Here is a 17,992-nt window from a genome sequence, read left to right on the forward strand (position 1 = left end):
GTGACATATTTGTTCTAAAACTTTTAGCAAAACCCGCTAGCTTGGAAAAAACTAGAAATGGCTAGGACTTAAAGGGTCACGGCTTCCATTCGCCTTATTCTAAAGACATGTTTTACATGTCATTGGTATGATACATTTATGATCTAAACAAATGATTTTTTCAAAAACTGGATAGTTGATTCAGAGCAAATATCTATTCAGGTTTAGTCAATTGCGCCGAAAGTAAAAAAACAAGGGAGAACGCTATAGTCGAGTACCTCGACTATCAGATACCCGTTACTCAGCTAAATGGAGATATGCAAGCAGCAAAGCGAGATTAAAATGCGCCACCTACCGGCGGTATACAGATTTAAGCGTTATGGATTTATTTTTTGGATCAATCGATAGGTATTGACGAGACCAATACATTTCAGTTAAAATTTTGTATCTAGCATGAAAATTGTGGGCGTCACATGGTTTTGCGGTTTGTGGGCGTTAAAGTGGGCGTGGCAAACTTTTTTTCGGGTCAATCGATAGGTATTGATGAGAACATTACATTTCAGTTAAAATTTTCTATCTAGCATCAAAACTGTAGGAGCCACAGTTTTGGGCGGTTTGTGGGCGTTAGAGTGGGCGTGGCAGTCTACTGAAACAAACTTGCGCTGCGTAGGAAGCTTAGGAATCTGCACGCCAAATCTCAATAGCCTAGCTCCCATAGTTTCCGAGATCTCAGCGTTCATCCGGACAGACGGACAGACGGACATGGCTAGATCGACTCGGCTAGTGATCCTGATCAAGAATATATATACTTTATGGGGTCGGAAACGCTTCCTTCTGCCTGTTACATACTTTCCGACGAATCTAGTATACCCTTTTACTCTACGAGTAACGGGTATAAATATAGTTTTGAATTTAAATAATAATAAATAACATTGTAAAAAACTGTATTGGTTTTGAAAAGTAACCACAATTTGAACTTTATGTGCTCTTCTTTTTAATAACTAATTTGTTATTATTATTATTTTATTATTATTTTTAACAACTAAGTAATATGGGAACGACTTCTGGTTATGGTTTTAAGATATACTAATCTGAAAACTAAAACTAGGATAATAATTGTCTCTTTAAAAAGTTCTGATATCAAACAAAACAAGAAAGAAAGTTAGCTTCGGCAAGCCGAAGCTTATATACCCTTGCAGCTTTAATTATTAAATTTAAAAACACAAAAAATGATATTCCCAATAGTATAAGATAATATGTCAAAAAACACCAAAGCTATAATTTGTTTCATATTATTTTCCTACCAATTTTCCGATCGTTCCTGTGGCAGCTATATGATATAGTCGTCCGATTTTGATAAAATTAATTTCGAAATTCAGAACTAATTAAAAAATGTTATTTCCAAGCGTTGGAGGTTATATGTTGAAAAACACCGCAGCTATAATTTGTTTCATGTTATTTTCCACCAATTTTCCGATCGTTCCTATGGCAGCTATATGATACAGTCGTCCGATTTCAATAAAATTTAATTCAAAATTAAAAACTAATTAAAAAATGTTATTTCCAAGCTTAGAAGGTTATATGCTAAAAAACACTTAAGATATAATTTTTTTTAATTTTTTTGTCCGATTATTCTTATGGAAGCTATAAGATATAGTTGTCCGATCCGGTTGGTTCCGACTTATACACTACCTGCAAAAGATATAAGACTTTTGGGAAAGTTTCACCCCGATAGCTTTAAAACTGAGAGACTAGTTTGCGTAGAAACGGACGGACAGACGGACATGGCTAGATCGACTCGTCTAGTCATGCTGATCAAGAATATATATACTTTATGGGGTCGGAAACGTCTCCTTCACTGCGTTGCAAACTTCTGACTGAAATCAATATACCCTTTGCAAGGGTATAAACACCACCTTAACAAGGTAAAAATAGTGACGATCGCACTTTTAGCATAAAAAAGTTGTGATATCAACTTTTTCGCCGAAAATGATTTAAAATGGAATAAATAAACATCTATCTAAAATTTATTAATTCTTCTATTAACTCTTGGAAATATTATTATTTTAATATTTCAGAATTTCAAATTAAAATTTTAAAAAATCAGACGACATGTAGCTGATAGTTAATAAGAAAATTAAAGGAAAATAATTATAGCTTCGTAATATATGATCATGTTTTCTTAGACTCCGGTATATAACATTTTTTAATATTTCACACTCAATATTTCGTTTTTGGTAAAATTTCATATCTTAATATCTAATTATTTTATAGTTTTCTAAAGATCGTAAAGCGTTGTGTATGCAATGCGACTATGGGTATAAAAACTATGGCATGCAGAAATTAGCTTCCTTTCTTGTTGTAACGTGTTTTATGTAATTTATATTTTTATATATTTTTTAAACACACCAATCAGTGGAAACCAAAAGTGAAACGATTCAATAACTAGTTTTTAAAATAATTTATCAAAAAAATTTGGCGGAGCAAAATTTTAACACTTTTTACAAAAAAAAATATATTTATAGCGGTCAAGTGACTTGCAAGAAATTAGAATAAATTAACTTTTATTGGTGCTTCTTATTTAGAGTATTCCATAAACTGTTATTTTCAGCATTTCAACAACCTCGAGGCTGTGGTTGTGACCAATCAATTTGGCACCTTATACCATTAAAAAGTTAGTATAACCAGAACGCATTACGTACTTTAAAATCAAATAGGATACATTTTACTTCTGAAAATAAAATGAGAACTAGCCACAGGTGCTTGAAAATTAAGCCACATTTTGAATGAATGGGCCATTAAGGGTATATGAATTAAGACGCGTCCATAATGCAAACAGGGCTACGTAAGAAAAAATACCAAAATTAGGTAAGGTACTAAAATGTATATTTGGTAACAGTTGCAGGAATTCTGGTATATTTTCACCCTGGGAAGGGATTATTGTACCACTTAAGCGCGGTCACATTGGTAATAGCAAATGTGTTTTCTTAAGTTCCCTAAATGGATTTTACACAATAAAAACTAGGAATTAAGCTAAGTTTACAGTACGAAACCATAATGCCGCCTACGATTAACAACTCGGCGGTTAACAGTGCCGCCGAAAAACGACCCCAGCGGCAAACAGAGCGCAAGTAAGTTAATATAAAGCGAAACAGACGCCAGTCTTATGCATCATTTGCAGGTCGGAGATTATTTGCCGCGTTAAATATGGAAACAACCTGCCGGACATACCCTTCGACTTGAAGTTCCTGCAATATCCCTTTGACAGCCACCGCTTCGTGCAGTACAATCCCACGTCGCTGGAACGGAACTTCAAGTACGACGTGCTGACGGAGCACGATTTGGGAGTCACGGTGGACCTGATCAACCGGGAGCTCTATCAGGCCGACTCCATGACCCTGCTGGACCCCGCCGATGAAAAACTATTGGAGGAGGAGACCTTGACTCCCACGGACTCTGTGCGTTCCCGACAGCACTCCAGAACGGTGTCCTGGCTGCGCAAATCCGAGTACATCTCCACGGAGCAGACGCGCTTCCAGCCCCAGAACCTGGAGAACATCGAGGCGAAGGTGGGCTACAACGTCAAAAAGTCGCTCAGGGAAGAGACACTCTATCTGGACCGCGATGCCCAGATCAAGGCTATTGAGAAGACCTTTAGCGACACCAAGAGCGAAATCACAAAGCACTACTCCAAACCCAACGTGGTGCCAGTGGAGGTGCTGCCTATATTCCCCGACTTCACCAACTGGAAATACCCCTGCGCCCAGGTCATCTTCGACAGCGATCCGGCACCCGTGGGCAAGAATGTGCCCGCCCAGCTGGAGGAGATGTCGCAGGCCATGATTCGTGGTGTGATGGACGAGAGCGGCGAACAATTTGTCGCCTACTTCCTGCCTACGGAGCAGACGCTGGAGAAGCGTCGCACCGACTTTGTCGCCGGAGAGCTGTATAAGGAGGAGGAGGAGTACGAGTATAAGATTGCCCGAGAGTACAACTGGAACGTGAAGACCAAGGCTTCCAAGGGCTACGAGGAGAACTACTTCTTCGTGATGCGGCAGGACGGCATCTACTACAACGAGCTGGAGACGCGTGTGCGCCTCAACAAGCGTCGCGTGAAGGTCGGCCAACAACCCAACAATACCAAGCTGGTAAGAAAACAATCTCTTATGGTTTATGTCTCGATATTTTGATAACCACTTATCGTGGAGAAAGTGTCTTTCTACCCGTTATACACGTAACAGGTAGAAGGAAGAGTTTCAGACCCTATAAAGTAATATATTATTGACCAGGATCACAAGCCGTCTAACTAGCCATGCCCGTCTGTCCGTCCGTATAAACGCTGAGATCTAATTAGAAATCGAAACCAACAGAGAAACTTTTAAGGCTCATATGACACATAAGATTTCTAGGAACTTTATTTTTGTCCTTTCCATCTCTAACTTTTTTTGTCTTTTTACCAGGTTGTCAAGCATCGTCCATTGGACGGCATGGAACATCGCATGCAGCGCTATCGCGAGCGCCAGCTAGAGGTTCCTGGCGAGGAAGAGGAGGAGGTTGAGGAGGAATTGGAAGAGGAAGAGGAGCAGATCCAGGTTATAGGCGAGACGGAGAAGACGGTCGAGGGTGCTTCCGGCGGTACACAGGCAGCAGATGGTGGGGACTCACCCGCCCAAGTAGCCCGCGATCGCAAGTCCCGTTCTCGAACTCGCAGTCGTAGCGGATCCAGTTCCGGATCAGGCTCAGGCTCCGGATCTCGGGCCAGCAGCCGCTCAAAGTCTGGGTCACGGTCGGGAAGCGGCTCCCGATCACGCTCCAATTCGCAGGCAGGATCCAAGAAATCCGGATCAAGATCAAGATCGGGCTCACGTTCCAGGTCCCGTTCAAAGTCCGGCTCGCGCTCTCGTTCTCGTTCTCGCTCCAAGTCCGCCTCTCGATCCCGTTCGGGATCCAGATCTGGGTCTGGATCACGATCGCCCAGTCGTTCGCGCAGTGGCTCACCCACTGGATCCGGATCCAGTTCTGGGAGCGGTTCGGATGAATAGATAAGTTTAAAAGACCGTTTCATGTTAAACAAGATTGTAATCAAATAATGAAAGGTGTACTTTTAAATAATCATTAATAACTGGATACAAATATAATTTTAGGAGATAAACTAATTTTCAAGATCGTTAATAAGTAAATTTCGAGTTTCCAAAAAAGATTAAATATTTTTGTATTTAACCCATGTCGGGTGTCATTTGATTTAGACTTTGGCGCACAACTTTAAAAATAAACCGGTCTACGTTGGTAACACTTTTAAAGCAAAAATTCCCTGCAAAAGCAATAAGTGGATCCTTTTTTTTAATTGAGAATTTAATTTAAAATCGTTAATTGAATTGATTCGAGCAATGAAAAATGTTTAATTTTAGATAAACAAAATATACGAAAGATGGATAAATATTTTCGTTTTCTACTTTTCAAATATTTGCACCCAAAACACAGAAGAACAGATATTTTAAAGCAATGAAAGCGGGTGTCATAGAAATGTCATCCAACTCAAATCGAAAGCTTTATACTGAAAGCCAAAGAGGCAAACGAAAATTTCCATACAAAAATGCACTTCGTTGCCCTTTAAATTCAAAATTCCAGCCAAATCATATGTTTTAGATAAGCAGAAACAGGACCGTATACTTTTACGCATTGCATGGAACATTGCTTAGTGTTATATTGTATATCCGTGTGGTAAACATGTTGTAAATAAATATCCAAATTTCACTGCTCCAACTACGTGGCGTCCATTAGGAAGCGCTGGAAGACTTCGCCATCGGAGCTGGGCACCTCCGTCTGTTGCGGCGAGTAGAGTCTCAAGTTCTGGAGCTGTTGCAATGGCGTGCCATTCCCGGTGAATTGCACAACTGCGACCGGCTGCAAGCATACGAAATGGCCTTGTTCCTCCCTCGGCTCCACTCCACAGATGCCCAGTTTCTGGCATTGCTCCACCACAATGTCGTCAATGGACTGCGAGAGCAACGCCTCCTGTTCCGGGTCCGGCATCAAACCGTTGTTGATGGCAGCTATTTCGGCGCTCTCCGGCGAAGGCTGCGTGGGCGAGTCGTCGCCCTCCAGGAAGGCCTTGATCAGCTGTTCCGGCGTCTGTCCCTCCTCGTTGGGACACCGATGGGTCCGTTGGCTGACCTTGTACCTGAACGTCTTCTGACAGAGCTCGCACTTGTACGGCATCACCCCCGTGTGGATGCGCGTATGAACCAGGAAGGACACCCGCTGCCGAAAGCACTTGCCTGTGGGCGAATACGAAAATAGGATACGTTTGTTATAGAGTTAACTGGTAAATAGATATGAGTATGTAAGTTTAGAGCAGATTTTCACTTAATAATGATAAAACAAGGAGCTACGCTATAGTCAAGTGCCTCGATTATCATATACCCGTTGCTCAGGTAGCCAAACTGTATTGTTAACTAATGGTCCAATTTAGACCATTTTCGATAGATATTGACATATTAAACTTTACTTGGTCATCTCTTTAAATCTGTCATCTCTTTTTGGGCCAAGGAGTACAATCGATACCCACCGCACACCTCGCACTTGAAGGGCTTCTCTCCGCTGTGGATCCTCTGGTGGTTGTGCAGCGTGGACAGCTCCTTGAAGGCTCGACCACAAACCACGCAGACATGGGGTTTCACTTCGCTGTGGTAAAGCAAATGCTTGTGGTACGACTGCTGGAAGGTGAAGGTCCTGGCGCAGATCTCACACGTGTACGGCATCTCCCCGGTATGCAGCCGCTTGTGCTTCTTCAGGAAGTACTTGGTGGTGAAGGACTTGGTGCACACATCGCACTCCCACAGCTTTGGCGTGGCCGTTCCCGAATCCGGCGAGCTGGGGGGCTGCTGGAGCATGCTGAGTGCCCCACTCAGAGCATAGGGCTGGGAGCTGGTGGACGTTGAGTTGGCGCTTCCCACGGCTCCCGCCTCCTTGTGCCGGATGCGATCGCAAATGCTGAGCTTGGGCGAAAGACTAACTGCAGTGGAGGTGGGTACGGGGCTGGGATTGGAGCAGGGCACTCCCATCATGTGCACCACTTTCAGGTGTATTCGAAGGGAGCCCTTCATGCGAAACGTCTTCGAGCAGAGGTGGCACTTGTAGGGCTCTTGGTCCTGTACACAAAACAACAAACGTTCGAACATTATATTATTTCGGTGCAATGTTACAATAATATGTAAATTCTAAAATTAAACGAAGGCATATTTGAGGCACTGCTAATCGATTTTGGGGGGCTTTTACAAGGTAGAGGTATCTGTGTCAAAAAGATAAGATTTAAACTTTACTCACCGGCTCCTCCTGTTGTGGCTCCTTTTGTTTCTGTTCTCCTTCTGCATTTTCGTGCACCAACCGGATGTGCATGTCTCTTAGTTCGGTATTCCGAAAACTGAATTCGCAAATGTCACAATTGGCGGGAGGAGATTGGGGAGCGGGTGGCTGGGGCGGAAGGACGGGCTTGCCCTTCGCTCGCTTGGCCCTCCTTTTGGGAGCAGCCACGGAAATCAGGGGAGGAACGGGTTGGGCATTAACCGGGCTCGTGGCTGCATCCTCGCCCATCAGACTGGTGTGCGAAAAGAGGTGGATGGTGAGCTTGTCCAGCCCCAGGAAGAGCTCCTTGCAGTTGGCGAAGGGACAGGCCAGTGGGCCGTTGGCCGCCTTGATCAGCCTCTGCTGCAGTGCGTCAATACTCCCGAAACTGGGCACCGCGCAGAGCGGACACAGCACCGAGGTAAAACACATTACGCCAGTGCACCCAATAGAATCTTTTGCGAATTCTTCACCTTTCAATTAGATATTCCTTTTCTTTGGTCAGTGAACATCTATTCAGGAGTCCATTCCCAGACAGCTTAGTCTTTCCGCTTTCAGAATTTTCTAAAAATATCAGCAAGTGAAAATTTTGAAAAACTTTTGGGCCCAGCAATCTGAGTTCTCGGCACCGATGCCAGCCAAACGAATAATGGAAATTAATGAATGCCCGGCGCGCATCGTCGAATCGAGAAGACTTTCGAAAACACTCGTAACATCGAAAACTCAACTCTCCAACGAGGCTCTTCTCTTTCTCTGCCTGTCTCTGGGTACCTTATTTCGAAATATAGCTCTGAGCATGTGTATATATAAATATTTTTGGCAGATATATCTGGGTGCCATTGGCGGCCATATAGCCTTCGTTCTAGTCTTTGTAACGCACAACACAGCGGGGCAATCTGCATACATCATATGTGCGATTTTTCAGACTTACTTAAAAGACACAGGCGATCTTTCATTATGTCCAGATTCTCCTACTGTAGAACAATCTAATTGGAAAATTGGTGAGACTGTCTTATTATTCTTTTTAGAGAGGATGGTAAGAATGTAAGTAAAGGTACGTCAATATCGAATAGTTACAAATGAGTGGATAGTACTGCTAGAAAACCCTAGTTCATAAGGAACATTTTTTGAAATGAGTTCCAATTTAATAAGAGGTAAATTTCGGTATACCCGTATTTTTATTGTGAGTGCGATACATATTTAAATTGTTATAGATAGTTGTTCTGAAGTCTGCTTAAAAATTACGAATAATATTTTTCGTGGACCTAAAACTTATATTGTTGTGGAAAGGGAAGAGTATTCGCTGGTAGAGCGTGAATACCCGATCCACAAAATACACACTTGTGCACTGTGATATATCCCCGATGAATTTGTTGTGGGCTATTTTTATTACCGCTCTCTTGTTCTGACCCGCTTTGGCAACGCATTTTATTCGCTGTTCCGTTTAGACGGTCAATTTGTAAACACTGCTATGACCAAGCACACGAAGTCCGAGCAAGCAAACGGGTTGAGACGATTGAGTAAGGAATAATTAAATAAATATATTAAGGCAAATTATTTTTTCTTCGGCATGGGCAACTCAAGGGATATGATGCTGAGGCCGGATCGGGAGGTGGTGGAGGAGCTGTCGTCCTTGAGGGAGCTCATGTCGGAGGCCGAGGACCGGGCACTCATTCCTTCGCACTGGAGGGACTTGCCCTTGACGCTGATGTAGGAGCCGCCATCCTGATCCTGTGAGGATTTGGCCGAGGAGCTGCTGTTCCAGGACACACGGCTGCATGTTCGTTTAAGGTGCATTGGCAACTTGATGCCCTTCCGCACCAGGATTCCCATTATGTCTGCGCCTGACTCGTCACTGCTGGCCAGATCGGTGAGCATGTTCAGAGCCTTGGTGTTGCGTGCCTCCAGCTCCTGGAGGTTCAGATCCCGCTCAAACTGCGCCAGGTACTCCTCACTAAAAGGCCGAGCCCTGATCTCCCGCATCTGCGTGCGGATCTCGCGCTGCGCCCTGTCCAACTTTAATCGCTGATCGTCCAGTTCGCGCTCGATCTTCTCTAGAACTGCTGCATGCTCCGCCCGACTTGCCTTGGCCTTTTCCAGCTTGGAAATCAGGTCATCCTCCTCAGCCCGCTGGGCTGCGTGCTTCTGGTCGTAGTGCTGCGCCTTGCATCGTAGCACCTTCAGCTTCTCCAGCTCGCGACAATAGTTCGCCTCCAGCTCCTTCAGCTCAAGCTCGGCTCGCTCGCGATCTGCAACAAAGAAGGGAAACTCAAGGTCAAGTAGGCTTTTTTATTCGTGGTGACGAATTTTTTTTGATTCTTTAACTCTGGATGGATATACGGAAGTTCAATAGCTTAATCGTAATACCAAATGAATCTCAATGCGCCAAAAAAAAGGTATCTAGTTGGAAAATATTTTAAGGGACTTATAGATAGTGAATCAAACTTTAGTATAAGCACTGTTTCACACTTTTGATAGTTAGGTGTATGATCGTTCCCCTGACGAAAGCTATTTCTATTTAGACCGTAACTTCAACGTAAAAATGTCACCCGCGAATTCTGCAGGTTAAATAACACGTATCACTTAATTATAGCTCTAGCCAAGAACTTATTTTATTTTATTTGTGAGTTCTTCAGGTCAACTAATCCGCAAATTCATCACGTCTATTGATTCAAGAATTCTTCAGGTCGAATGATTCGCGAATTCTTCAGGCCGTATCTGAACTGTAACTGAAAATCACCTGATATTTTCCATCTTAATTCTACCTGAGAAAGAATCAAATTCTTTCCGCGAATTCTTTCGTCTTAACTTCTAAGATCTCGCAACTCAACTGAAAGTTATGAGATCCATAAAAAAAACTATTTATCCTTGTTATACAGATAAATTTTACGAAAATGGTGTGTATAAAATAAAACGCACAAATAATCATCATTGATGATTTTTGTCTACTCAATTGTGATCGTTGCCTGAGTTTTGTAATAAAACTCAACAAATAGTCGTATCATTTGACTTAGAAAAATAAAACTCACAAAGTAAACATTATGGTGGATTTGCATAAATTGACCAATTTGAAGCTCAATGGTGTTCGTAAGACTTTTCAAAGTGCATGATTTCTTAGTCAGGCTCGTGGATTTTGGTCATTGTTCTGGACCATTTTCTCTTCTACACTGGGGTAAACCATTTTTTAAAGAATTTTGTTAAGTAAGATCGGGCGGTTTCTGGTTCAAAAATGACAACAATTCAAAGACTCTCCAAAAAAGTTGTATCTGCTTATGGGCTGGCAACCTAATATGACACAACCCACATTACGTTTTGTATGTTTCTTTGGAACTGCAGTTGCACTTCCATAACACGAACGACTGCCAAGTAAAAACTTCGAGTAACAGCACAAAAATTTTTTTCTTGCTTAAAGTTCAATTAAAAGGATGTTTATAATCGGACGAATCGGACCATTAAATGTGTAAAGAGTCTAAAACTATTTTCCGACCGCCGCTTAAGGAGCTGAGTCGAAAATTAGTTGGGAAAGACGAATTTTGTTCGGGGGTCTCTTATAAGAGACTTGGTAAGTTTCAAAACATCAGCTTAAACTTACCCTTCGAGTTTTCGTCCACAGATCGGAAGGTCTTGCGGTAGTTGTCGTTGGATTTGTCGAACTGGCGGAGCGTGTTCTCCAGGGCGACCAATTCCTTCTCAGCCTTGAGCACCTTCTTGTTGAGGGCGTCGCCCTCGTCGGCCAGCATCTGGCGCTCTTGAGCGCTTTCCACCTTCAGCTGGGTGCTGGTCATAATGGAACCGTCCTCGTTCTTGCCCAGAAGTTGGGCGGTCAGCTCGAACCTCGCCTTCACCGCCTCTATTTGCTTCTTCCGCTCGCCAAGATCGGCTCGCAAGGTGCTCAGTTCCTCGTTCAGGTGCTTCTTTTTGAGGAGAAGCACATCTTCCTGGCTGCGGAGCTCAACGGTGCGATCCTTCATGGCCCGCCGGAAGGCTAGTCGGTGCTGCTCCAGATCGTAGGTGCCCTTTTCGCAGCCCCCGATTCCCACCTCGAGGTCGTTGCAGCGCATCTTGACCATGTTGAGGTCCACTATGAGCTCGGAGTTCGCATACCGATTCTGTCGCAATCTCTTAACAGTGCCCTCGCAATAGACTTGAGCCTCTTTGATCTTGAACCTGACCGTTTCGAGTTCCTTCTCGTCGGCATTGTATTGCACCACCAAGTTGTTCATGTTGTAGTTCAGCTTCTTGTTCTGGGCCTCAGTGGTGGCTATGAGGCGCTGTAGCTTCTCGTACTCCTGCTCCAGGGCGTTGAGACGGGCTAAGTTGGCAGCTTCCACCTCGGGGTCGTCCGCCAGACCCTTGAACTCCGCGTACCGCCGCTCCGCCTCCAGGCACTTGAACGACAGACTGTAGTGGATCTCCGTCTGTCGCTTCAGTTCGTGATTGACCTGCTGCTGGCTGCGCTTGATGGCCCCCAGGTTGGAGATCAGGGAATCGTTCTGCACCTTCAGGATCTTCTCCTCGTCCTCCAGCTCGGTAACCTGCTTCTGTGTGCGGTACAGCATCTCGTTTACTTTCTCCTGCTCCTTGTCCAGGTTTTTCAGAGCAGTCTCCTCGGCCTCCATCATCTCCTCCAGAATATGAAGTCGCTGCTCCGCATTGAGTGCTTTATTCTGTACGGACTTCATCCGGCCATCAACCTTCTCCATCACCGAGGAGAAGTTTTCTATCTCCTGGATCTTTTCATCGCGCTTCTTCGTTTGACTGCGGTTCTCCATGCGCTGCATGTGCAACCGGTTCGAGAGATTCTCCAGTTCCCGACGCAGGCCATCGATCTCGCGCTCCTTCAGCAGCGAGGCATCGGTCAGGATCTGTATCTGGTTCTTCATATCGGAGGTCTCCTCGTTCAAGGCCTCGATGGCGATCTCCACCTGGCGGTTGTTGTCGATCACGTCGGTCAGCTGGCTGTCCTGCTCCTTGTAGGTCACCGCCGTTTGCTGCGCCTTCTGGGCCAGCTCAGCGCACTCCATTTCGCTGCGTTGGATGTCGTGCTCGCGCTGCGTCATCTGGTTCACTGCGCTCTTCCACGTCTCCACCATCTGGCGGCGCTCCGCATGAGCAGACCTATAAAGACACGCGGTCCGCTCCAGATTCTTCTCCAGAGTCATCTGCTCATCGTACAGGAGGACCACCTCCTTGCGCCGCTTGTCTATTTCCGCCTGTAAGAGCTGTCGCTTCGTGTTCAGCTCCCGGGCCTTCTGCTGATCATCCAGATAGTACTTTTCGATCAACTGGTAGCCCTTGTTACCATCTTCCATGGCCTCCGTCCACTCCACTAGAGTCGACTTGGCCGACTTGATTCTGGAAGTCAGCTCATCAATCTCCCGCTTGTTCTGGCAGATCTTACCTGGCATCAAGATAATAAACAGTAAATTCAGAGTACATTTTATGAATAATACTTTTGTAATACAATATGTTGTATAAGATTTCGCCCGTGGATCCGTTCAAGGTGAAGTGCCTTAATTATCAGATACACGTTACTCCGATACGATATGCTGTGATATGCGGAGGGAGGTTGTGGGCGTTAGAGTGGGCGTGGCAAATTTTTTTCAATCAATCTATAGTTATTGACGAGACCAATATATTTAAGTTAAAAATTTGTTTAGCCTCAAATGTGTGGGCACCACAGTTTCGTACGGTTTGTAGGCGTAAGAGAGAGCGTGGCACATAAGCGTAACAATCTTGCACTGCGTACGAAGCTAAGGAATCTAAATCTGAAATTCCAACTGTCTAGCATTGATAGTTTCCGATATATCAGCGATCAAATGGACGATATATTGAAGATTGTGGGCGTGGCAACCTTTTTTTTAGGTTATTCGATAAGTATTTAAAAGGGCAAGAAAACTGCGGTCAATCGATAGGTATTGACGAGAGTAATATATTTCAGTTCAAATTTAATTTATATTATGTAAACTCTAGAAGCCACCGTTTTTGGCGGTTTGTGGGGGCTAGCGTTGGCGTGGCACATTAGCGTAACAAACTTACGCTACCTATGAACCTAAGGAATCTAAATCTGAAATCTCAACTCTCTAGCTCTTATAGTTTTTGAGATCACAGGGCTCACACGGACATGGCTTGATCGACTCGGCTAGTGATCCTAATCAAGAACATATTTACCTAATGGGGTCGAAAACGCTTCCTTCCACCTGTTACATACTTTCCGACGAATCTAGAATACCCTTTTATTCTAAGAGTAACAGGTATAAATAGAACAAGCTCTTTCCCCGTTTCCCCTTGCCGACAACCGTATGACAAAAAGGCAGTCTCAAGTGCTCTCTATGTAGATCTTAATCTTTGCTTTAACTCTGTTAATATCGGGATCTTTATCTTTGCTTTAACTCTACTAATAACGGGCACAAAAATTCGCCATTAAACTGAAATCTTCTAATTTCACGTACATTTTATAAAAATTCAAGGCAGGTCACCATATACCAAACTATTTATGTTTATACCCGTTACTCGTAGAGTAAAAGGGTATACTAGATTCGTCGGAAAGTATGTAACAGGCAGAAGGAAGCGTTTCCGATCCCCATAAAGTATATATATTCTTGATCAGGATCACTAGCCGAGTCGATCTAGCCATGTCCGTCTGTCCGTCTGTCTGTCCGGATGAACGCTGAGATCTCGGAAACTATGAGAGCTAGGCTATTGAGATTTGGCGTACAGATTCCTGAGCTTCTTACGCAGCGCAAGTTTGTTTCAGTAGAATGCCACGCCCACTCTAACGCCCACAAGCCGCCCAAAACTGTAACTCCTACAGTTTTGATGCTAGATAGAAATGTATTGTTCTCATCAATACCTATCGATTGACCTAAAAAAAAGTTTGCCACGCCCACTTAAACGCCCACAAACCGCGAAAGCCTGTGACGCCCACAATTTGCATGCTAGATAAAAAATTTTAACTGAAATGTATTGGTGTCGTCAATACCTATCGATTGATCTAAAAATAAATTTGCCACGCCCACTCTAACGCCCATAACGCTTAAATCTGTCTACCGCCGGTAGGTGGCGCATTTTAATTTCGCTTTGCTGCTTGCATATCTCCATTTCCCTTTGATTAACGGGTATCTGATAGTCGAGGTACTCGACTATAGCGTTCTTCCTTGTTTTTTCTTATATTCTTCTAATAATTAGGCTGAATTTATCCGAGCTGCCTTCGTCTTACATTTCTAAAACTAACGGTTCTACTTTTATAAATTCCCAAACGATCGCCTTAAAAGAGCTTAAATGTTGGGATTAAGCATACAGATTCTTGGGCTTTCTGCGCAGCGCAAATTTGTTTCATCGGAGTGCCACGACCGCTTTATAGCCCACAAACATCCATAACTAAAAATCTGTCTGGCCCCCACATTCTTAAATATTTTGTAAACGTGTAAATGGGATTTTAAGATCAATACCCATCTACATGCCAAAACTGGTTTAAATCGAAAAAATTATAAGCCCATAAATGAATTTTCGCTAGGTGGCGTGTTCGTGTAATGTACAATCTCGGAAACAGCCAATTTGCTGCATGCATATTTCCATCTCCCTTGCACTCACTTTTGTTTTTGACTTATTTTAACGTGTGCTTCCGCTTTGTTTTTGAGTAAATATCGTATTTACATGCACCATAATTTCAATGCTATATATATTTTCAATAAAAGTAGTTTGCTAATTATATTTTATGGGTTAGATAAAAATAAAAAATATTTATTTTTCTACCCTTCTTACATAACTATATTTTATAGTAACAATTACGTTAAAGTATAAGATAAATTTAACTATTTTATGGACCATTTGGTCCAATTTGATGGGATAATTTTTGTGTGTACGACTAACGTGTACGCCTATATACCGGTATAAAAATAGTTAGAAATAAGAAATTTATGCTATTTATAGCAATGTTTGATGACGAAGAGTGTTTATACATATATGTTCACTTACGTTCTGTCACCTCGGCGTACTCAGTATATTCCTGTAGCTCCTTTTGAGTCTTCTTCAGATCCTCTTTGATCTTGTTTCGCTCCAATATCACGAGCTGAACGTTGTGCGCCTCCTTGATAACATCATCTTTCAGAGAGCTATACAGTGTCTATAAAGATATCGAATTAAAACCAACAGGACAAATACATCCCTCCTGAAAACTTACTATATTCTGCTGAATAGTGCCCTCAATGTTACGGGTGTGTCGTTCCACAGCCTTTTCACGTTCGTCTAGCGAATTCAAGTGCTGTTGAAGCTCCAGTTTCAAAGCCCTTAAAGAAGCCAGCTCCTTTAGGATGGCCAGGTTTTCGGCACTTGCCATAGGAATGTCCGAGTCAACCGCCCAGCCCATAGAGGCCATTGCTTCCAGCTTGAAGTCATTGAGGGAGGCCCCCTTCATGTCATCGGTGCGGTTCATTATGCTACAAGATTAGCCTCTCGGCAGGGCCACAGGAAATCAGATCGCTTCGGAGTTTTTCAGGAAAAATTTTTCGTCTGGTGAGAATGGGAAAACATGTTAGAATAACCTCTGTTTCGTTTTCCGTTTTAATGACAACCAGAAAAGCAAACTTGATTCCCATAACAACGACTGCTTAACGAAATAACAACTACACAGAAAAACAAGAGAAAACGGTTTAATCGATGTTCTCGGCTTTTAGATACCCATTACTCAGCTTAAGGGAGTGCTAGAGGGGTTGAGATATGCTTATAGCAACTGTGCTTTTTTTACTAACACGCCTACCCTATAGCGCCACTTGGCCTACAGCGCCAACTAGCCTATAGCGCTCCTAGCGGCTTGGCGGCGTATTAGTAAAAAGAGCTAAGTTGCAATCCCGACAGCATTGCAAAATACTGATTATTATTTGGCTATAACTTTTTAATGAGTTGTTCGATTTCAATAATATTTGACATGTAGATAGGTATTGTGAATAAAAACAAATTATCATTTAACTTTTTACAAAATATTAAAAAATGTGGGCACTAGACGTGTTTCCGAGATCACAGCGTTCATACGGACGGACAAACAGACGGACATGGCTAGATCGAGTCGGCTAGTGATCCTTAGCCTTCTACCAGTTAAATACTTTCTGACGAATCTAGTATACCTTTTACTCTACGAGTAACAGGCCATAATGTGTAAAACCAGCTAATTTTGTCACCGTTATAGTGAACGTGGCAAACTTATTTTTGGGTCACTCGATAGGTTTTGACGAGACTAATACATTTCAGTTAAAATTTTTTTATAGCATGCACATTCTGGGTGCCAAAGTTGGCAAAGTTGGATTATGGGCGTTAGAATGGGCGTGACATATTCGCGTAACAAACTTACACTGCGTACAAAGCTACGGAATCTGCAATCCCAATTCTCTATATTTAATAGTTTCCGAGATATCCGCGTTCATACCTTCGATTTTTTAAAGTTTGTGGACGATTTGTAGGCGTTCAAGTGGGTGTGGCAAACTTTTTTTGGTCAATCGATAGGTATTAATGAGAACAATACATTTCACACTGACGAACAATCTTGCGCTGCGCGGAAATATCTATAATCTGCACGCCTAATCCCAGTATTGCAGCTTTCATAGTTTCCGAGAACACAGCATTCATACGGACAGACGGACGTGGCTAGATCGACTCGGCTAATGATCCTCATGAAGAAAACAGCCAGGAAACCCTTGAACTCCTGCTAGACACCCAGTTCACTGAAAATACCCAACCAGTGGAGGATCTCTACATAAAGGAGACCCTCGATGATCAGAGCATATCCAATATCTCAATTTCTCTTTAAGCCCTTCAATTAACCCGGCCCTGATGGGTTCATCCCGGCACAACTACAACGGACACTAAACACATCCCTCCCTTGGCTGGTAGCCATCTTCCACGGCTGCCTAGCACTAAACCACATTCCAGTCAGATGGCTGGACGTTAAAGTATTGGGTTGGCAAGAAAGTCATGTCGTTTTTTTTCAATATTTTCAAAGATGATTTATTTATATCAGGACTTATAATTAATCAATTATGTATTGGCCGTTTTGTTCGACCACTAATGACCATCTCTCGGGCAGCTGCATAATTCCGCGCTCGAAGAACTTTTGGTCTTTTCCAGCAAAGAATCGAGACAAGTGGTTTTCGACAGCCTCATCTGAATCAAAGTTTTTACCATTCAAAGAGTTTTGAAGAGAGCGAAACAAATGGTAATCTGAAGGTGCTAAGTCCGGACTATAAGGTGGATGTGGTAGCACTTCCCAATTCAGCTCCGTTAATTTTTGCCGAGTGACCAAAGATGTGTGGGGCCTAGCGTTGTCATGGTGAAAGACTATACCCTTGCGATTAGCTAGTGCCGGCTCCTTTTCTTTAATTTTTTCCGCCAAATTGGATAGCTGGCGACAGTACACATCTGAATTGATGGTTTCATTCCGTCCCAGCAGCTCAAAGTGCACTACACCCTTCCAATTCCACCAAACAGACAGCATAACTTTCCTCTGATGGATATCGGCCTTTGATGTGGCTTGGGCTGGCTCATCTTTCTTGCTCCATGATCTTTTTCGTTGGACATTATTGTAAACAACCCACTTTTCGTCGCCAGTAATGATCCGCTTCAAAAAAGGATCGTTTTTAATCCGTTGCAGCAGAGAATAGCAGATGTTGATACGCTT

The 17,992-nt window shown here is 43.2% G+C and overlaps 3 protein-coding genes across 4 annotated transcripts; 1 reads left to right on the forward strand and 2 right to left on the reverse strand.

The window, feature by feature from the left end:
• The first annotated feature begins 2,928 nt into the window (after nucleotides 1-2,928).
• On the forward strand, nucleotides 2,929-5,203 carry atms (RNA polymerase II-associated factor 1-like protein antimeros). The gene is made up of 3 exons (XM_017086389.4): nucleotides 2,929-3,110; nucleotides 3,161-4,127; nucleotides 4,440-5,203. The coding sequence occupies exons 1-3, from the start codon at nucleotides 3,037-3,039 to the stop codon at nucleotides 5,019-5,021; spliced, it is 1,623 nt and encodes a 540-aa protein (XP_016941878.4). The 5' UTR covers nucleotides 2,929-3,036; the 3' UTR covers nucleotides 5,022-5,203.
• On the reverse strand, nucleotides 5,039-7,979 carry LOC108018803 (zinc finger protein 595). 2 transcript variants are annotated; one of them, XM_017086390.4, is made up of 3 exons: nucleotides 7,306-7,978; nucleotides 6,548-7,130; nucleotides 5,039-6,257 (listed from the first exon to the last, which is right to left on the reverse strand). In XM_017086390.4, the coding sequence occupies exons 1-3, from the start codon at nucleotides 7,753-7,755 to the stop codon at nucleotides 5,743-5,745; spliced, it is 1,548 nt and encodes a 515-aa protein (XP_016941879.4). In that variant the 5' UTR covers nucleotides 7,756-7,978; the 3' UTR covers nucleotides 5,039-5,742. The 2 variants fall into 2 exon arrangements, with proteins under 2 accessions (XP_016941879.4, XP_065722125.2); XM_065866053.2 differs by having other exon boundaries at nucleotides 6,056-6,257; nucleotides 6,555-7,130; nucleotides 7,306-7,979.
• Nucleotides 7,980-8,482: 503 nt separating this feature from the next.
• On the reverse strand, nucleotides 8,483-15,897 carry Ccdc39 (Coiled-coil domain containing protein 39). The gene is made up of 4 exons (XM_036819231.3): nucleotides 15,506-15,897; nucleotides 15,301-15,448; nucleotides 10,916-12,724; nucleotides 8,483-9,572 (listed from the first exon to the last, which is right to left on the reverse strand). Exons 1-4 carry the CDS (start codon nucleotides 15,755-15,757, stop codon nucleotides 8,878-8,880), a joined length of 2,904 nt encoding a protein of 967 aa, XP_036675126.3. The 5' UTR covers nucleotides 15,758-15,897; the 3' UTR covers nucleotides 8,483-8,877.
• Nucleotides 15,898-17,992: the final 2,095 nt, after the last annotated feature.

The sequence above is a fragment of the Drosophila suzukii genome, chromosome 3, assembly GCF_043229965.1.
Source record: "Drosophila suzukii chromosome 3, CBGP_Dsuzu_IsoJpt1.0, whole genome shotgun sequence".
Lineage (NCBI taxonomy): Eukaryota > Metazoa > Arthropoda > Insecta > Diptera > Drosophilidae > Drosophila > Drosophila suzukii.